At 48.3% G+C, this 13,872-nt stretch overlaps 1 protein-coding gene across 1 annotated transcript in view; it reads right to left on the bottom strand.

Annotated features, from left to right (window-relative positions):
• Positions 1 to 13,481, bottom strand: part of col18a1a (collagen type XVIII alpha 1 chain a) — a 42,534-nt gene extending 29,053 nt beyond the window's left edge. The window contains exons 1-2 of the mRNA XM_055505357.1: positions 13,353 to 13,481; positions 13,208 to 13,281 (exon numbers count right to left, since the gene is read on the bottom strand). Coding sequence (XP_055361332.1) covers positions 13,208 to 13,281; positions 13,353 to 13,357 — 79 coding nt within the window. The 5' untranslated portion in view covers positions 13,358 to 13,481. The remainder of the gene's footprint in view (positions 1 to 13,207; positions 13,282 to 13,352) is intronic.
• Between the last annotated feature and the right edge of the window lie 391 nt (positions 13,482 to 13,872).

Raw genomic sequence — 13,872 nt, 5'->3', positions numbered from 1 at the left:
CTGGACTGATAAATAGCTCTCTTTAAAAGGTATGTCTATTAAAGTTATAGGTTCACATCAAGGATCGGGTCCGACAGGCCCCAGTTCAGAGTGAGTGGATCTGGGTTCACACATGATAGACAGCAGGACGTCTGACTGCTATGATTGACTCTGCCTGGACGACTGTGAGGAAACAGCTCCCTCTGCTGTCCAAGCTGAGCCATTGCTGCGCCAGATAAAAGGCTGTGGGTGAAGATTCTTAGTCCTTCAGGTGAGTTTGCCTGAAAGCAAAGATTGAAAGAGCTAATGGATGGTGGTGAAACGTTTCTATCAATGACTCAACCTTCAGACAGAATAAAGAATCATATCTTATCAAGCCTCAGCTGACTCTAGAATTCAAGCAGGCTTGTTCAGATGAAGCTTTATTTCTTGGTGGACACCTTATAGAATCCGATGTTAACAGTTAACACAGCTGCTGTTTCACACTCTGACCCACGTCATCACAGCTAAAAACTGCACCAAACCTCAGTCCACAGGTGGTGCTCTCCCAACAAAACACACCTGCGGAAAAGCAAACAGGTCCGTCAGCAGCCGACAGTGGAACGGGGAGCATGAGTGCAGTCGTTTGCTAGCGATGATCCATCATTACACACAGGCTCTGTGAGATAATGAACCATTACAAGCCGCTGATTTTCAACAGAGACACTAAGGAGGCGGCTGAGCCTTCGGCAAAAATCTCAACACACCTTAATGTGGACGTGACAGCGCAGAGCAAAACCACAGACATGGATGATGGGACTCTGATTGGACCTAAGTGTTCGGTTCTTTGACATTTAACTGCAAGGGTTTATCACAGACCAGATCATGGATCCAGACACACACACACACACACACACACACACACACACACACACACACACACACACACACACACACACACACACCGGTAATTATTAAGAGCGGTGGTTTCTCTGATCAGCACCTTCTCTCTAGTCACTACATGTACAGCCTCATCTCTCATCACATGTGTTTAACAGCCTATTAATGAAGTTAGAGCAAGCACACTGCGTCTTATGTGGCTAGAACCACACTTTCAATTAATGCAACTTGATTTGATTTTTTTGCTACAACCAAGGTTCCTTCTGAAGTAAAGGCTCTCTGTTCTGACAAATCATTTACCTTACATGCAGACCTGCAGAGAATGAAGAGAGACTCTCCCACACGTGGAATTCAGACGCTGCTTGTCTAACGTGGGCAGGGTTGAAGGTCAGCGAGTTTAAAAAGTCCATAAAGCTACTTATTTACTCCACCATATCACAGACGTTGGCGTATTTACTGAGCCAAGAAAGATCAATGTGGGACATGAACATGAACAAATGGCTTTCCAACAGTACGAGCGCTGCACAAACACAACGGATGTTCATCAGAACGCGAGCTGTGTGTTTGCGGCCCCTAAACGCTGAGATCAGCCTGGAGACGAGAGCGGAGCCGCACAACCAGGTGTTTGCCTGTGAGTCTACAGTCCAGGCCACAGCAAGTCTAAACGCTTCCTTCCTCACACGTCTGACACACATGAAAGATGCTAAAGGGTCCAATTTGAGCCATATTTTGTCACCTCATAAAAAATGTCACATTCCAACAAAGCCATACTTAAGAAAACCATCTTGACTCAAATACCATAGGGAACTTGACCCGCTGCGGCGCTAGATGACCCCATGCTGAGATAGGAGGTCTGGCGTTAGTGTTTCTTCTTCTGTGGTCCTCAGAACTGACTGAATCCTCCAACAGTCACTTGACCTTTCAGTTTCTGTGTTTGTTATTCCATGACCTACACTTCAGAGGAGGGACAGGACGGCGTGTGCACATTTCTGTTTGCGTGGGTGCCTGCTGTCGTCACCACCACCCTTTCCCACACGAATCAGTGCAGGATGAATTTCAGATGAGGAGAGACACGGTCCAGGCTAGAGTCACAAGGACGAAGCGGTGAAGTTCACATCCACAGTTTTAAATGAGGATTAACAATAATCTGGATTAGAACACAGGTAGAACCCTCCGTAGACTGGGCTGTTTTGTTCTGGTCCCTCTTTAATCAGCGCTGAGCTGGGACTTTAGAGGATGGTGAAACAGGCAACTAAAACCAGCCCATGCTGAAAGAACAAGAGACGGAGTGTTTGTTTGGGCCCGTTCTGTTCGTTACAGCATGAGCAGAACCTTCCACAACACTTCAGCGCTGCGGTCACAGTGGATTAATGTGAACCAACTCAACATTTAACTTGTCTGCCCACATATCTGGGGAATTTCCTGTCAAACACGTGGAAGCCACGGCTGGTTCCTTTTGGCTCCTCACTGAACGGCACACGGCACCAAGGCTGGCAGAGCGGGCTTGGGTCCAGACTTAGCACCGCTCTGCCAGGAACAGGCGAGAAGGTGATGCGCCGAGACTTGACTTTACAGGAGCGTCTCTCAGATCAAACCGCTTTTTGTGGCATGTAATTATCTCCCCCTACAAGAGTCAAAGCTCTGGTTTGTGTATTTTACAAAGCTGCCTTGTGTAAAACACGTGAGTGGTGTCAGAATGACACTACTGCATGTGCAACACCTCCAGATTAGAGCAGAGGATTCTGCAGAACATTCAGAACCAAGCATTGTTGGCTCATTAAAGATCAGAGCTCGGTGTGAGACACTGTTTCTTTCCGTTTGCTGACTCACCAAATTAAGTCTCTGCTCTGTGGTTCAGGCTCATGACTCAGAGCAGCAGAGGTGAATTGGAACTTTCTCCAACTTGCCAAGAGATAAAGGGGAAATCCAGGCATCTCTCACCAAACGGGCCAAATGGACCAGGCCACTGGTGCCGTGTCCATGCAGGTACCTGCAGCCTGTGTAACCACATGAAACGCCCACTGTCTCACTGACAGCACCACCACCACCGGGGGTTTCCAGGTAGAAGCAGGTCAGGTTTGTGGTGCTGGTTGTTTTACAGATTTCTGGGTCCATCCAGTCCTGTTAACCCGTCACGTCCTCGGCTTTGTAATACAAATGAAGTGTGTCCTGGGAGTGTGGCTGCTGGAGGAGCTGTGTCATTTCCAAAGGCTCTTACCAGTACTAAGTGTTGCAGAACCTGCAATAAACTAAGGTTGTTCTGATCATTAAAGTCATTATTCACATCTGGCTCTATCTTTAAATTCAATACAAACACTACAAAAACCTTTTCAATGATCCAAAGCTGCTTTTGCTCAGCTCTCCAGCTCCACGGTTGTGGAGGAAACGTTGGGTTTGTTTTCAGCTCATCGTGCTCATCATACTTAGATTTCTCTCTCTCTACTGAACCCTGGAAGGTCCTGTCCGCTGTGTCTCACACAGCTTGTCTGCAGTCAGGTGGGCAGCGACATCTTCCACAGCTTTGGCCTCGGTCTCCTATACTCGCTTCACTTATCTGTAGATAGGCCGTCGTGGAGGCACCTCCCCCAGCTGCTGCCACCACCTCCCACTAAGCTACAGAGACACTGCAGACACACAACCAGCATGAGTTCCCAGGACCAGCAGGGAACCAGCAGGGCATCCAATGATGGAGTGACGGCATGACTCCGCAGGACACCATTTTCTCCTGCTGGACCCATTTATTCCCACTAAGATCCAAACAGTCTGACATGAGTTGGCTAAACGTGTAATTCAGTGTAAACCTGCTTGTTAACTATCCGATGGTTGGCTGCAAATGAACACCAACACACAAACTCAAAGTTTTCTTCTCAGTAAAACTGGAAGCACAGCAGCACATCCAGCATCATCCCAGTCGTGGTGCAGTAGCCAACACCCTCACCTTCCCTTCATCAGACTCCAGACTGCAGCTCTGCTCACTAGACTTCAACAGATGAGTCTCCACTCTAACAAAAGAACAGCTACAGTAAAGCATGTGAGATGCTGGTCAACATCAGTGGCCTGTTGACCCACCTCATACTGTGTCCAGCTTTCTAATATTAGTAACACCTCTCATTTTTCAAAGAGAACGAGCGTCGCCCTCGAGCTGTCAGTATTGATGAGATGCTGAGTCAAACAAACATTCTGTGATTTTAATGAGAAAAAGCCGAGGGAATCACGAGGAGAGCGCAACAAAGCTCCTTCTGCTGTGTCCATCTATTCAACCCTAAACAGCCCCCACCCGGCTCCAGAGCCTAAAGTGAAAACATTCCTACTTAAATGATCCCATCAGAACAAAAGAGCCTCCTACAAAAAAGGAACAAAGGGGAAAAGAAGCATTCCAGTCATGTTGGTTCAGGCTTCGCTGTAGCAAAATGCTGCATGTGAAAGAAGGGTGGCAAAGAGATAGACAGGCAGGCATACAGGCAGACCAATACAGAGACAGACAGGCAGGCAGACAGACAGAAAGAGAGAGACAGACAGACAGTCAGACACAGATAGGCAGAGACAGACAGACAGACCAATACAGAGATAGACAGACAGACAGACAGACAGACAGACAGACAGACAGTCAGACAGACAGACCCTGGACGCAGTTGACTGCAGTCTGTCTCCATCAGCAGAAACCTAAAGTACATTTACATGCATCCTAGAAAAAGAAATGAGGGCAGGTCACTGGCAACTGCAGACAACTGCTGAAGCCTGTTTAAACGATATGAGGGGGAAGGTGGAGGTGTTTCCAGACTTCACATCTGTAACAGGAGGCTTATAGGAGGATTATTAGTCAAACTCCATGTGATGGCGTAGGAGGCGGATGACAGAGCGGATGGAGGTCCTTCTGTGGGCCTCAGTCTTCTACACAGATGCTTCATTATCCTCAATAGCTGCACATGGTCCTAAAGGGAAGAACTGTGGTTTCCATAAAGTCTTAATGAATTGATCCTTCTTTCACTAAGAGCTGCTGACTTTCAGCTTCACTGTACAACACTGGCTGTAGTTTAGTTTATTATAGTTCATTCGCTTCAGAAAATGTCATGAAGGAAAGTGATGTTGGGACAGTGAAGTGTCCTGAAGTGGCCGAGGTCGTCTCGTGCTCCAGTCCTCAGCATGTGTCTTATTTATTGTACTGAGGAGCAGATGGAAAGAGGCCCTGAATCACTTCACAGCAACCGACACCGGTCCACATCAGGCGGGATGTCACTACAGAACCTGGTGAAGTTCGCTGAGTTCAGTTTGGAGGATGGTGATAAAACGCACGCTCTACAGTGTAATGAGGGGAACAGTCAGAGAAACAGAACTGTGCCTCTGAATTTAATGTGCTGCAGCACAACAACAGTCCTTCAAAAAAAGGTTTCCAGTGCTTTGGGCCCTGAGCGTTGACAGTGTTGACCCTGGCTGGGAACAGGTCTGCCAGCTCCCGTTCGCCCCTCTCCGTCCCCTACAAGTTAGCTTTTACGACTGTGCTCAGGCAAAATGCGGGGTTGGAGGGGTGTGGACAACACTTAAATGTGTCCTTGTAGACAAAAGACAAGCTGGGGAAGGGCCACATCCTTTTATCCACAGACATCAAAGATTCCACTAAACGAAGTGGGCAAACCCTAGAGCCACCAACACAGAGATGAGCCATGCAGCCTGTCTGTGGGTCCTCACAGCCAGAGACCGTCACCACTTCACTCACACACAAGGACACATTATCCCTGCTCTGGTTCACATTACCACCAGGAGCGGCTCTCAGTTCTGCCCGTTCTACCTACTGCTGCTTCCTCCAACCCACCTTTAGGTCAGAACCTTCACCCGAACCTTGTTTTATGACCAAGCATTCTGAGTCAATTAGCAAATGGAATCACCGACACATTCCATCTGCTACACATCTGTTAGTCACGTTGGCATGTTAGTGTGTTTGTGCGTCTCTGATCTCTGGTCAGTCTGCAGCAGCACTGTCCATGCTGATAATATGAGCTAGCAGGTGAGTTCAAACACGTTCCTCCAGCCTAGGACGGGACGAGGAGGCCAAGCGAGGATCTCTGCCCATTGTCTGCTCTGGGGCATTCTCCACGCGCCGGGACCATTCACCAAGGAGACCTCACCGTGTGTGAGAAAGCAGCTCAGCCCCAGTCTGAAGGACAGCACAGGCCGAGCGGATTCGTACAGCGGCAGCACCAGGTGCCCCACACACCTGAGCACGACAGTGTGCGTGTGTGTGTGTGTGTGGGGGGTCTGGTTTCTGCCCAACAATGCACCATTCATCCGGGGAATAAATACAACCAAACTATGCCCCAGCAGAGAATGTGACCACAACACCTTCGACGCAGACGCAGTATGAGGCGGCGTCTCAGCGAGCGCAGGAATGTGCACAAATACCTGCGAGGAGGCGAATGTACACCTGATGAGCTAGCGCATCCTGAGCCTGCGCTGCCATCAGCTCAACTTGCTGCCCAGTTTATCAAGGACTCATTTGCCGCTAGTGTACTTTTCACCCCATTGTGGATTTCCAGTGATGTATGAAAGTCTTGGAAAGTGGCCAGGCTCTCAAAGGAAGACCCCCCACCCCCACCGCTCACACGGACACACCTCAGCAGCCCTTTTTGTTCTGGCCTGAGACAGGAGCCTGAGGCAGCACTCGGGTGTGGGGGAATCCTTCCCCTCAGGCCACGAAGGTGAATAAACCCATCGGACACATTGAACTTCTGCCCATGGTTGAGTTATTCAACATGAAACGTCTACACATAAATTACAATAATACAAACTGCATGTTTCAACACATGCTGTTCCAGTCGCTGAAGTTCCTAGAGCTGAAGCCGTAACATGTGAATCTGATGGGGTCAGTTTTGTATCAGGTGTCAGAGATAAATCAACTTAATTATCCACATTTTATCCCGTTTGCCCAAAGGTTATACCTTAAGTTATGCACTGCCTCCATCACTCAGCTTGAACGTTTAGCGATAAAACCCGGATTCTTTTCTGACTGCATAAAGCTACAATGTGACAGTGAACTCGTAAAGGCACGTCAGCTTTGAGCAGCTAAAACAACAATCCAACAAAGGCAAGACAAAGGCAAGACAAGTCATCCAACGCCGGCGCAAATGGGAACAGGAAGGAGCGCTACAATAAGGCCCAGAAGAACCTGCCTCCGTGAGATTAAGCTCTGACAGGAGTCCAACCTAGATCACTGGGTTCACGCGTTGCGTCCTTCAGCTCTCTAATCTTCCCACTTGACCCATTTCAAAGCAGCTTTGCTTCCCAATTTGCTCTAACACTAAGGCAGGAACATGCCACGGAGGGAGTGGTCTGCTCAGACAGCCACAGTTTTAAGACAAACTAGAAGGCATCATGTGATGTTAGATAGTGTTTCTTCCTGCATTCAGCTGTGTGTCACCGCTGTTCCAGGCAAAGGGATCAGGGCCGTAGGCTGCTACCAGGCTGCTGCTGAAACCGGAGTTATCCAGTGAACCACTCACACCAAAGAGCCCCAGTAGAGTCCGCCAGGGTGAAGTGTGAAGGCTTCACCCTAGGGCAGTTTACACTGAAGCAACGTTGAGCATTACAGTATGTTGGCATATTGGAAAATGCTTTTTAATTGCTTCCATTAGCTTGGGGGCTTTTATTGTTAAGCAGCTGCCAAAGTGCTGAGTTTGCGGTTTGCATCAGTGAGTGAGTGAGCTGCTGTCTGTCTAGGGGAAAACCTTTGTTTGTGGACATGTTCTACAATGCAGCACATATTACTCTTTTTTTTCAGAATCATTACATTGACAGAAGGAATAGCCGCTATGTCCTGCTGCTGCTTGTTGAGTCAGACGGTACATTACAGTCGCATTCCATGACAGGCTCATATCTAATGAATCAGAGGCCCTCCTCTGTCCACGGAGACATTCTTAGGATTCTCCTGTCTCTCACACAGGACAATTCATTGACTGACCATCGAGCAACCTTGACGATGAGCTTCAACACAGAGGAAACTACAACACCTTGGACTGGACCTCATCAATAGGGAGCAGCGTGTTGCACAGTAGCAGCATCAAACCATGTGCTAGTTTATCCTCGGATGGGCTGAAAGGTCGGACCCCTCAGACCAAATCCGTCCATGTCTCAACATGCGCTCAGATGCTGATTGCTCAAATCACCAGTAACCTGGATTCAGGGAAGCAGTAGATCTGAGATAGTCGTAGAGAAGTCGCGTAAGTTATCAGCCAAGAATAAACCTAAAGCCACTATTGGCCTCACCTCTACCTGCTGCCTCGTAGATGCAGTGAAGGACAAATGCTTTGCTATTACAATATTTTCATGCTCAGATGTTTTTCCTTTTTATACTTCATTTATATGGTCACGTTCCACGTAAAAGCGTGAAGGCAGCTGTTCTACCTGCCTACACAGGCCTGAGATTCAGTAAGCAAGTCAAACGCTGGCAACAGAGCAAGTACTCTGCACACCCTTCAACATTCACCCTGAGCCAAGACTGAGCTTCCCTCTGTCCCTGGCGGTGCTGAAGACGGATGTGCATGCAGATCTCAGTGTGACGGCCAGTATCGATTAGTAAATGTGTTCTGCATGAGGCTTAGACGGCACAAGTTAAAGCAGGTGTCAGAGGTAACCATGAGCCACAAATAATAAGTGTAAACTAAAGGTGTGTTAGTCTGAACACTGACATGAAGCAAAGAATCTGATACATGCAGGTTTCAATCATTTCATTGTAAGCAGAGCTAATTGTGGGTTCACTCTCAGAGTGGAATGGACTTTATGTACTAAGAAGGACCTGTCTGCAGCCAGGCATGGAAGAGAAGCCACTCTAGTCCACTTTAGTCCACTTTAGTCCACTCTAGTAAAAGTAAACAAATGGGAAACTCATATTTCTGAACTTTCTGTAGATGATTCCCCCCTAGAAAAGTTTCATCTTGTCAATGTTTCTGCAACTCTGTTCCACCTCCAAACAGCCCCAATGAAACATGGCTGCTTTACACTTTAATACCCTGCAGTGAGGAGAGACAATAGCTGAAAGACGTCGACGTTGTGCCTATGTCTCTGTCAGAGGCCTGGGAGATACAGTAGACGTACAAAGGGAGCTTTCATCCACTCAGTCAGTACAGGACACACCGGGGTCCAGATCCACTGGTCACTGTTCCCCCGGCAGCCCACAGGTCATGGTCCTCCTCTGCTTCAGCTTAAGCCAAGCAAAGGCATGTTGTAATCCACGTGATGGGGCTTTGGTTAGCTCCGATACGAAACAAGTGAACTCAGTGAACCAGCTAAAAAACAGCCACTTACAGACGGGATGTATGACAAGGAACTAAAGCGCTTGCCTCCCGTTAGGTATTCACGGAATGATACCCAGCAACAGTAATCTTCTGTATCAGTCTGATGCTTGAGTCCAAACTGTATCCTGCAACAGGAAATGTTTGGATTCAAAGATCTAATATATATAAAGACGGGCTAGAGAATTTCATATGTTTTGTCTGATCTGATCTGAGTCCAGAAAACAAACCTGCGTGTTGAGGAGCAGACAGGTTGAATCGGGGGCGACAGACCTCGGTGAGGTTTCATCTCATGTTCAGCTCAGAAAAGCACAATCTGCGCTAAACGTGATGCTTCTACTAAGACACTGTACATGGTGTGAGCAGAGAGCTGGGCGTCGACACACCTTCTGTGGGCTGAATAGTCTGAACAGTCATCACGGTGTTTAAACGTTCCAAAACCCCAAATCACAGGGTCACAGAGTGGCCCAGAGGATCCACAAGGTCCTGGGTCGGAAGTAAGGACTGCAGACTCTCTCCCTCCACTGGACTAAGTATGTAGCACCACCATGGTTAAACCGCTGAATGGGTGGCACCGTGCCACCTGGCCCAGAACACAGGGCGCCGCTTATTGTCTGCCAGCTCATGATTCACACATCAATTAGCAACTGATGCATTTGCTTTGTGGAAATCCAGAGTCTTTAGTCTCACTGTGTATCGACAGAAGGGGACCACACATAAGTTCAGCAAATACTGTATCAAGCAGACTCAGGCTTTGCTGTATTACCAAACACTGCACTGTGAGACACTGGAGCACCTCTCGGTTGTTGACCGGTGCAGTGAAGACGGCAAAAAACTGGTGGACGAAGGTACAGGACTTGGTAAATCCTTCCTTTGTCACTGCAGCTATTGGCTTGACGGTAATCTCCCCATCCCAAGGGATTCCCCCCAGTTCACACCCCCATGGTGTGAGATTTGTGAGGGGGTTAAAAAAGCGAGCAGAGTGCCTTCAGACATGGCAGCTCTTGAAGGATGGGTGAATGAGCGGAATTCAAGGATGCCTTGAAAAGCGGCCGGCACATCATGAGAGTTAATCAGAAGATAAGCAGGGAAATAACTGCAAATGCACAATGGCATTCCCGAGAGGGGCCTCACGAAACTCTGAATGCTCCATTCATTTATGAAAAAAAAAAACACAATGTGTAGTGGTGCTTATGTTAAGAGCATTCACGTCTCAGTCACAGTGCGCTTACACCCTGGAAAATACTGTGAGATGCATAAAGCGCTCAGTTTAGCCCCAGTTACTCCGCACCAGCAGCAATTCATGGAGAGTGAAAAGTCGATGGTATAAGTTTCCATAGAGGTCCAGAGAACGTGAATGGGTGGAGGGGGGTCTCTGGTTTCATGCATCCCTGTGTGCAGCAGGCTGTCAGTGAGGACAAGTGAACCCTCCCTCAAGCTGGAGACAAAGTGCTAGGTACATGGATCCGGTTTCTCCTGCTGCAGCCAAATGCGGCTTTGTGGTGGAAAAATCTGCACCTGGTGGCCATGGCAACAAGACGGCCACGGCCGCCGCGCTGACCGCTGCCCCGCTGCTCCGCATGCAGCCGTGGGTGATAGTGGGTCAAACACAAGATAAACAACTATCGTTCAGCGTGGCTTTTATGTCGAAAACAGACCGTCTCTTCAACCTTCTCTTTACTTTAACTCACAACCTGAGGAGATGTGTTATTTGCAAAGCACCTTCCACCACATCTGGGAAAGACGAGCAAATAAGTGAGGGTTTCACCGCAAACAGGAAAGAGGTGTTGAGGGCTAAGAGGCCACTCAGTGTGCCATTAGTTCTGGAGATGGTCGGGTGCGCGGAGCGAGAGGCCATACACATGTTACATTCGTAGTAATTATAGCGTCGCTCTGTATTTTGCTGCTGTCAACCCAGCATTTTGACCCCAGGGACAACATGAGAGAGCAGTACTGTACAGCTCACCTGAACAGTGGAAGCACTAAAACTAAAAGTAACAGCTGTTGCGAGATCCGCCGCAAATACCAAGCAGCACCTTAAAGACCACGGCCAATGTTGAATTAGGTTTAGCTTGATGTGTAACAGCACGACCAAGCAATCGTGAGAGCTGTCCTCATCATTCATAGCGTCCAGTCTCCAGCATTCACCTCAGGTTGCTCCAGGATGCACAGCTACATCCTTGTGGGTTGCACGTGGTTGCTGGAATACGTGTAGAATTACCAGTAAACTACAAACTGGACCCTAAGCTTTGCTCCGAAGTGCAGACAGTGTTTAGCTGAGACGGGCCATGTTTAGTCCACATAAACAAGTCTCCACATTCACTCCAGGCTCCAGATGGCCTGAATTAGGTGAGTCAGAGCAGGATGTGACCACCGTGGTGTTCCTTCAGGAAGACATGAACTGCAGCATGAAGCAAACCACATCTAGATTCGCCTGCTTCTCAGACACTGTGGAGGCGCAGCCACGCTCGGCCGGATGATCTGAGGCGACCGTCTGAGACAGTGGTCGTACCCGGACATGCATGCGCCCCAACAGCCTTGTCAGCAGATAAACAGGTTCCCTGACCCTGAGATCGGACAGCACAAGGTTCTGAGTGAGCAAAGGCTCCTCACACAGTTAGAACAAAGGAACTGCTCCAATCATTTGTTTGTCAGAAGAGGAAGAAACAGGCTTTTGTTCCAGAGAACAAGGAGACATGAGGTCTGAGTTCATAGCAACTGTTTGTTCAGCATTCTTCTATTTTCAACATAGGCAATATTTTGTGTCTATTCCAGTACAAGAGTTGTTTTATCAAAAACAAGGTTTGCACATTTATTTACTTTTATCAAATCAAATGTCTGACGTCAGGATCAACCAATCATCATTACAAACTTTCCTGTGATAATGTTGCATGTTGCAGAGCTTTGTCCTTTAACGCATGGACACAATGGAGTTGCTACTCTTTGTGTGTGTGTGTGTGTGTGTGTGTGTGTGTGTGTGTGTGTGTGTGTGTGTGTGTGTGTGTGTGTGTGTGTGTGTGTGTAAATGCTTTTCCACCAGCTCCATTCACAGCCTGGTTTCTCTAACTGTCGTTACTGTCCCTGCCCTCAACCACCGTGGCCCCTGCTCTGCAAAGAAAACCTCAAACCAGCTGTGATTTGTAATGTGGCATTTAATTCAGCCATTGAATGACACGGCGGGTGTCCCCTTACAGCCTGTCCCCTTCCCCCCACCTCATCCTGCTCCCCTAAGGCAAAACCACGCTGGGTGCATGTCAAAGATCACATGACAATAGGGATTCCTGACCCAGCCAGAGACTGGGGACAAATCAGGCCTAATTCAAGCACGTCACCGATCGGCAGACATTTCCAACATGGACACACACAGGCAGCACAGCAGCCCAGTGAAGACGTTACATCTTCTGAGAGGCTAATGTGTAAATGGTCAGATCACACAGCTCACAGTTCACCCAGACTCTGGCTGCTGGAGCCCGATCAAATATTAATTGGCATCCTCTCAGTTTCTCTCCCTATTATATGTCGTCTCCAGCTGAACGTTCACTAAACATCAAGTCTTACAAAGCAACATTTTTAACTTCGTTAAAGAAACTGCCCTTTTTCTTCGCCTCCTGCTTTAGTTCAGTGACACTGAAGCAGCTGGGGAGTTGAGAGGATCTGCTTGTGCCGGTTGAGCTGTCAGAGGAGCGAAAGAAAGAAAGCCTCTTTTCAGACTCAAGATGTAGCCACTGCAGCCACCCAGGAAAGACACGCATCAGGAATGTGTGGACTTTGGACCTGGGAACAATCTGTAGCCACTTCTTCCTCTCTGGAGGGAGGGTTTGATCACTGAATCACCAGTCTGCCGCTAGTTGGTTCGGACAGAACTAAAGAACACTCAAGCTCCCTGTGCAGCAGTTTATAGCTGCATCCTAACGGTGGAGACCGCGGTTCTAGGCAAAGTGAGCACGTGCGCACTTTTCACTGACAATGTTAAACTGTTTAAACCCCTGATTAGTAGAGTTGTAACTTTTGCGCTGTTACTAAGCAACAGTTGCGCGTGGTTAGAAAGTTGAATACGGCGCTCGTACCTGGCCACTGCGCTGCCGCCGGGCTCACAAGAACGAGGAGGCAGCAGACGAAGCGCTTCAGCTCTGAAGAGCACCTGCAGAGGCAGCAAGCGGTCACTCTCTCAACCTCAGGGGACAAAGGTGATAAACGTGCAAAGCGGCGTACCTCATCTTCGTCTCTTACTCCCCCGGTGTCGAGTGGCAAAGCTGCAGAGACGAGACACCGGCCACAGCCTCCGTGGTCCAGCACTGCTGCTGCTGCTGCTGCTGCTGCGCGACGCAAGAACAGCTGATGGAAGCGGAGAAAAGTGTGGAGAGAGAGAGAGAGAGAGACAGAGAGAGAGAGAGAGAGAGAGAGAGAGAGAGAGCGAGAGAGAGAGAGGGAACCAGAGGGGGTAGGTGACCTGGCTGAGTTCACTGCAAGAACTTCCGCCAGGTCCTAACGGAAGTAATTCCGAACTTATAATAATAATAATAATAATAATAATAATAATAATAATGATAGTCTTTGTCGTTTCACATGAAGACATTCCAGTTATTGTGACATGATAATGACATTCTCTTATTATCAGCATGTGTCAATGTTTTCGCATATTTTGCAGCTTGAGCTGTGTCAACTCAAAGTTCCCTTTCACACTTTTTTATTCACGACCCCGTCCACGTGTGGAGGGATCACACAAGAAGGG

Source organism: Betta splendens, chromosome 21, assembly GCF_900634795.4.
Source record: "Betta splendens chromosome 21, fBetSpl5.4, whole genome shotgun sequence".
NCBI lineage: Eukaryota > Metazoa > Chordata > Actinopteri > Anabantiformes > Osphronemidae > Betta > Betta splendens.
Note: the sequence above shows the minus strand (reverse complement) of the source record. Positions and strands in the feature narration are given on the sequence as shown.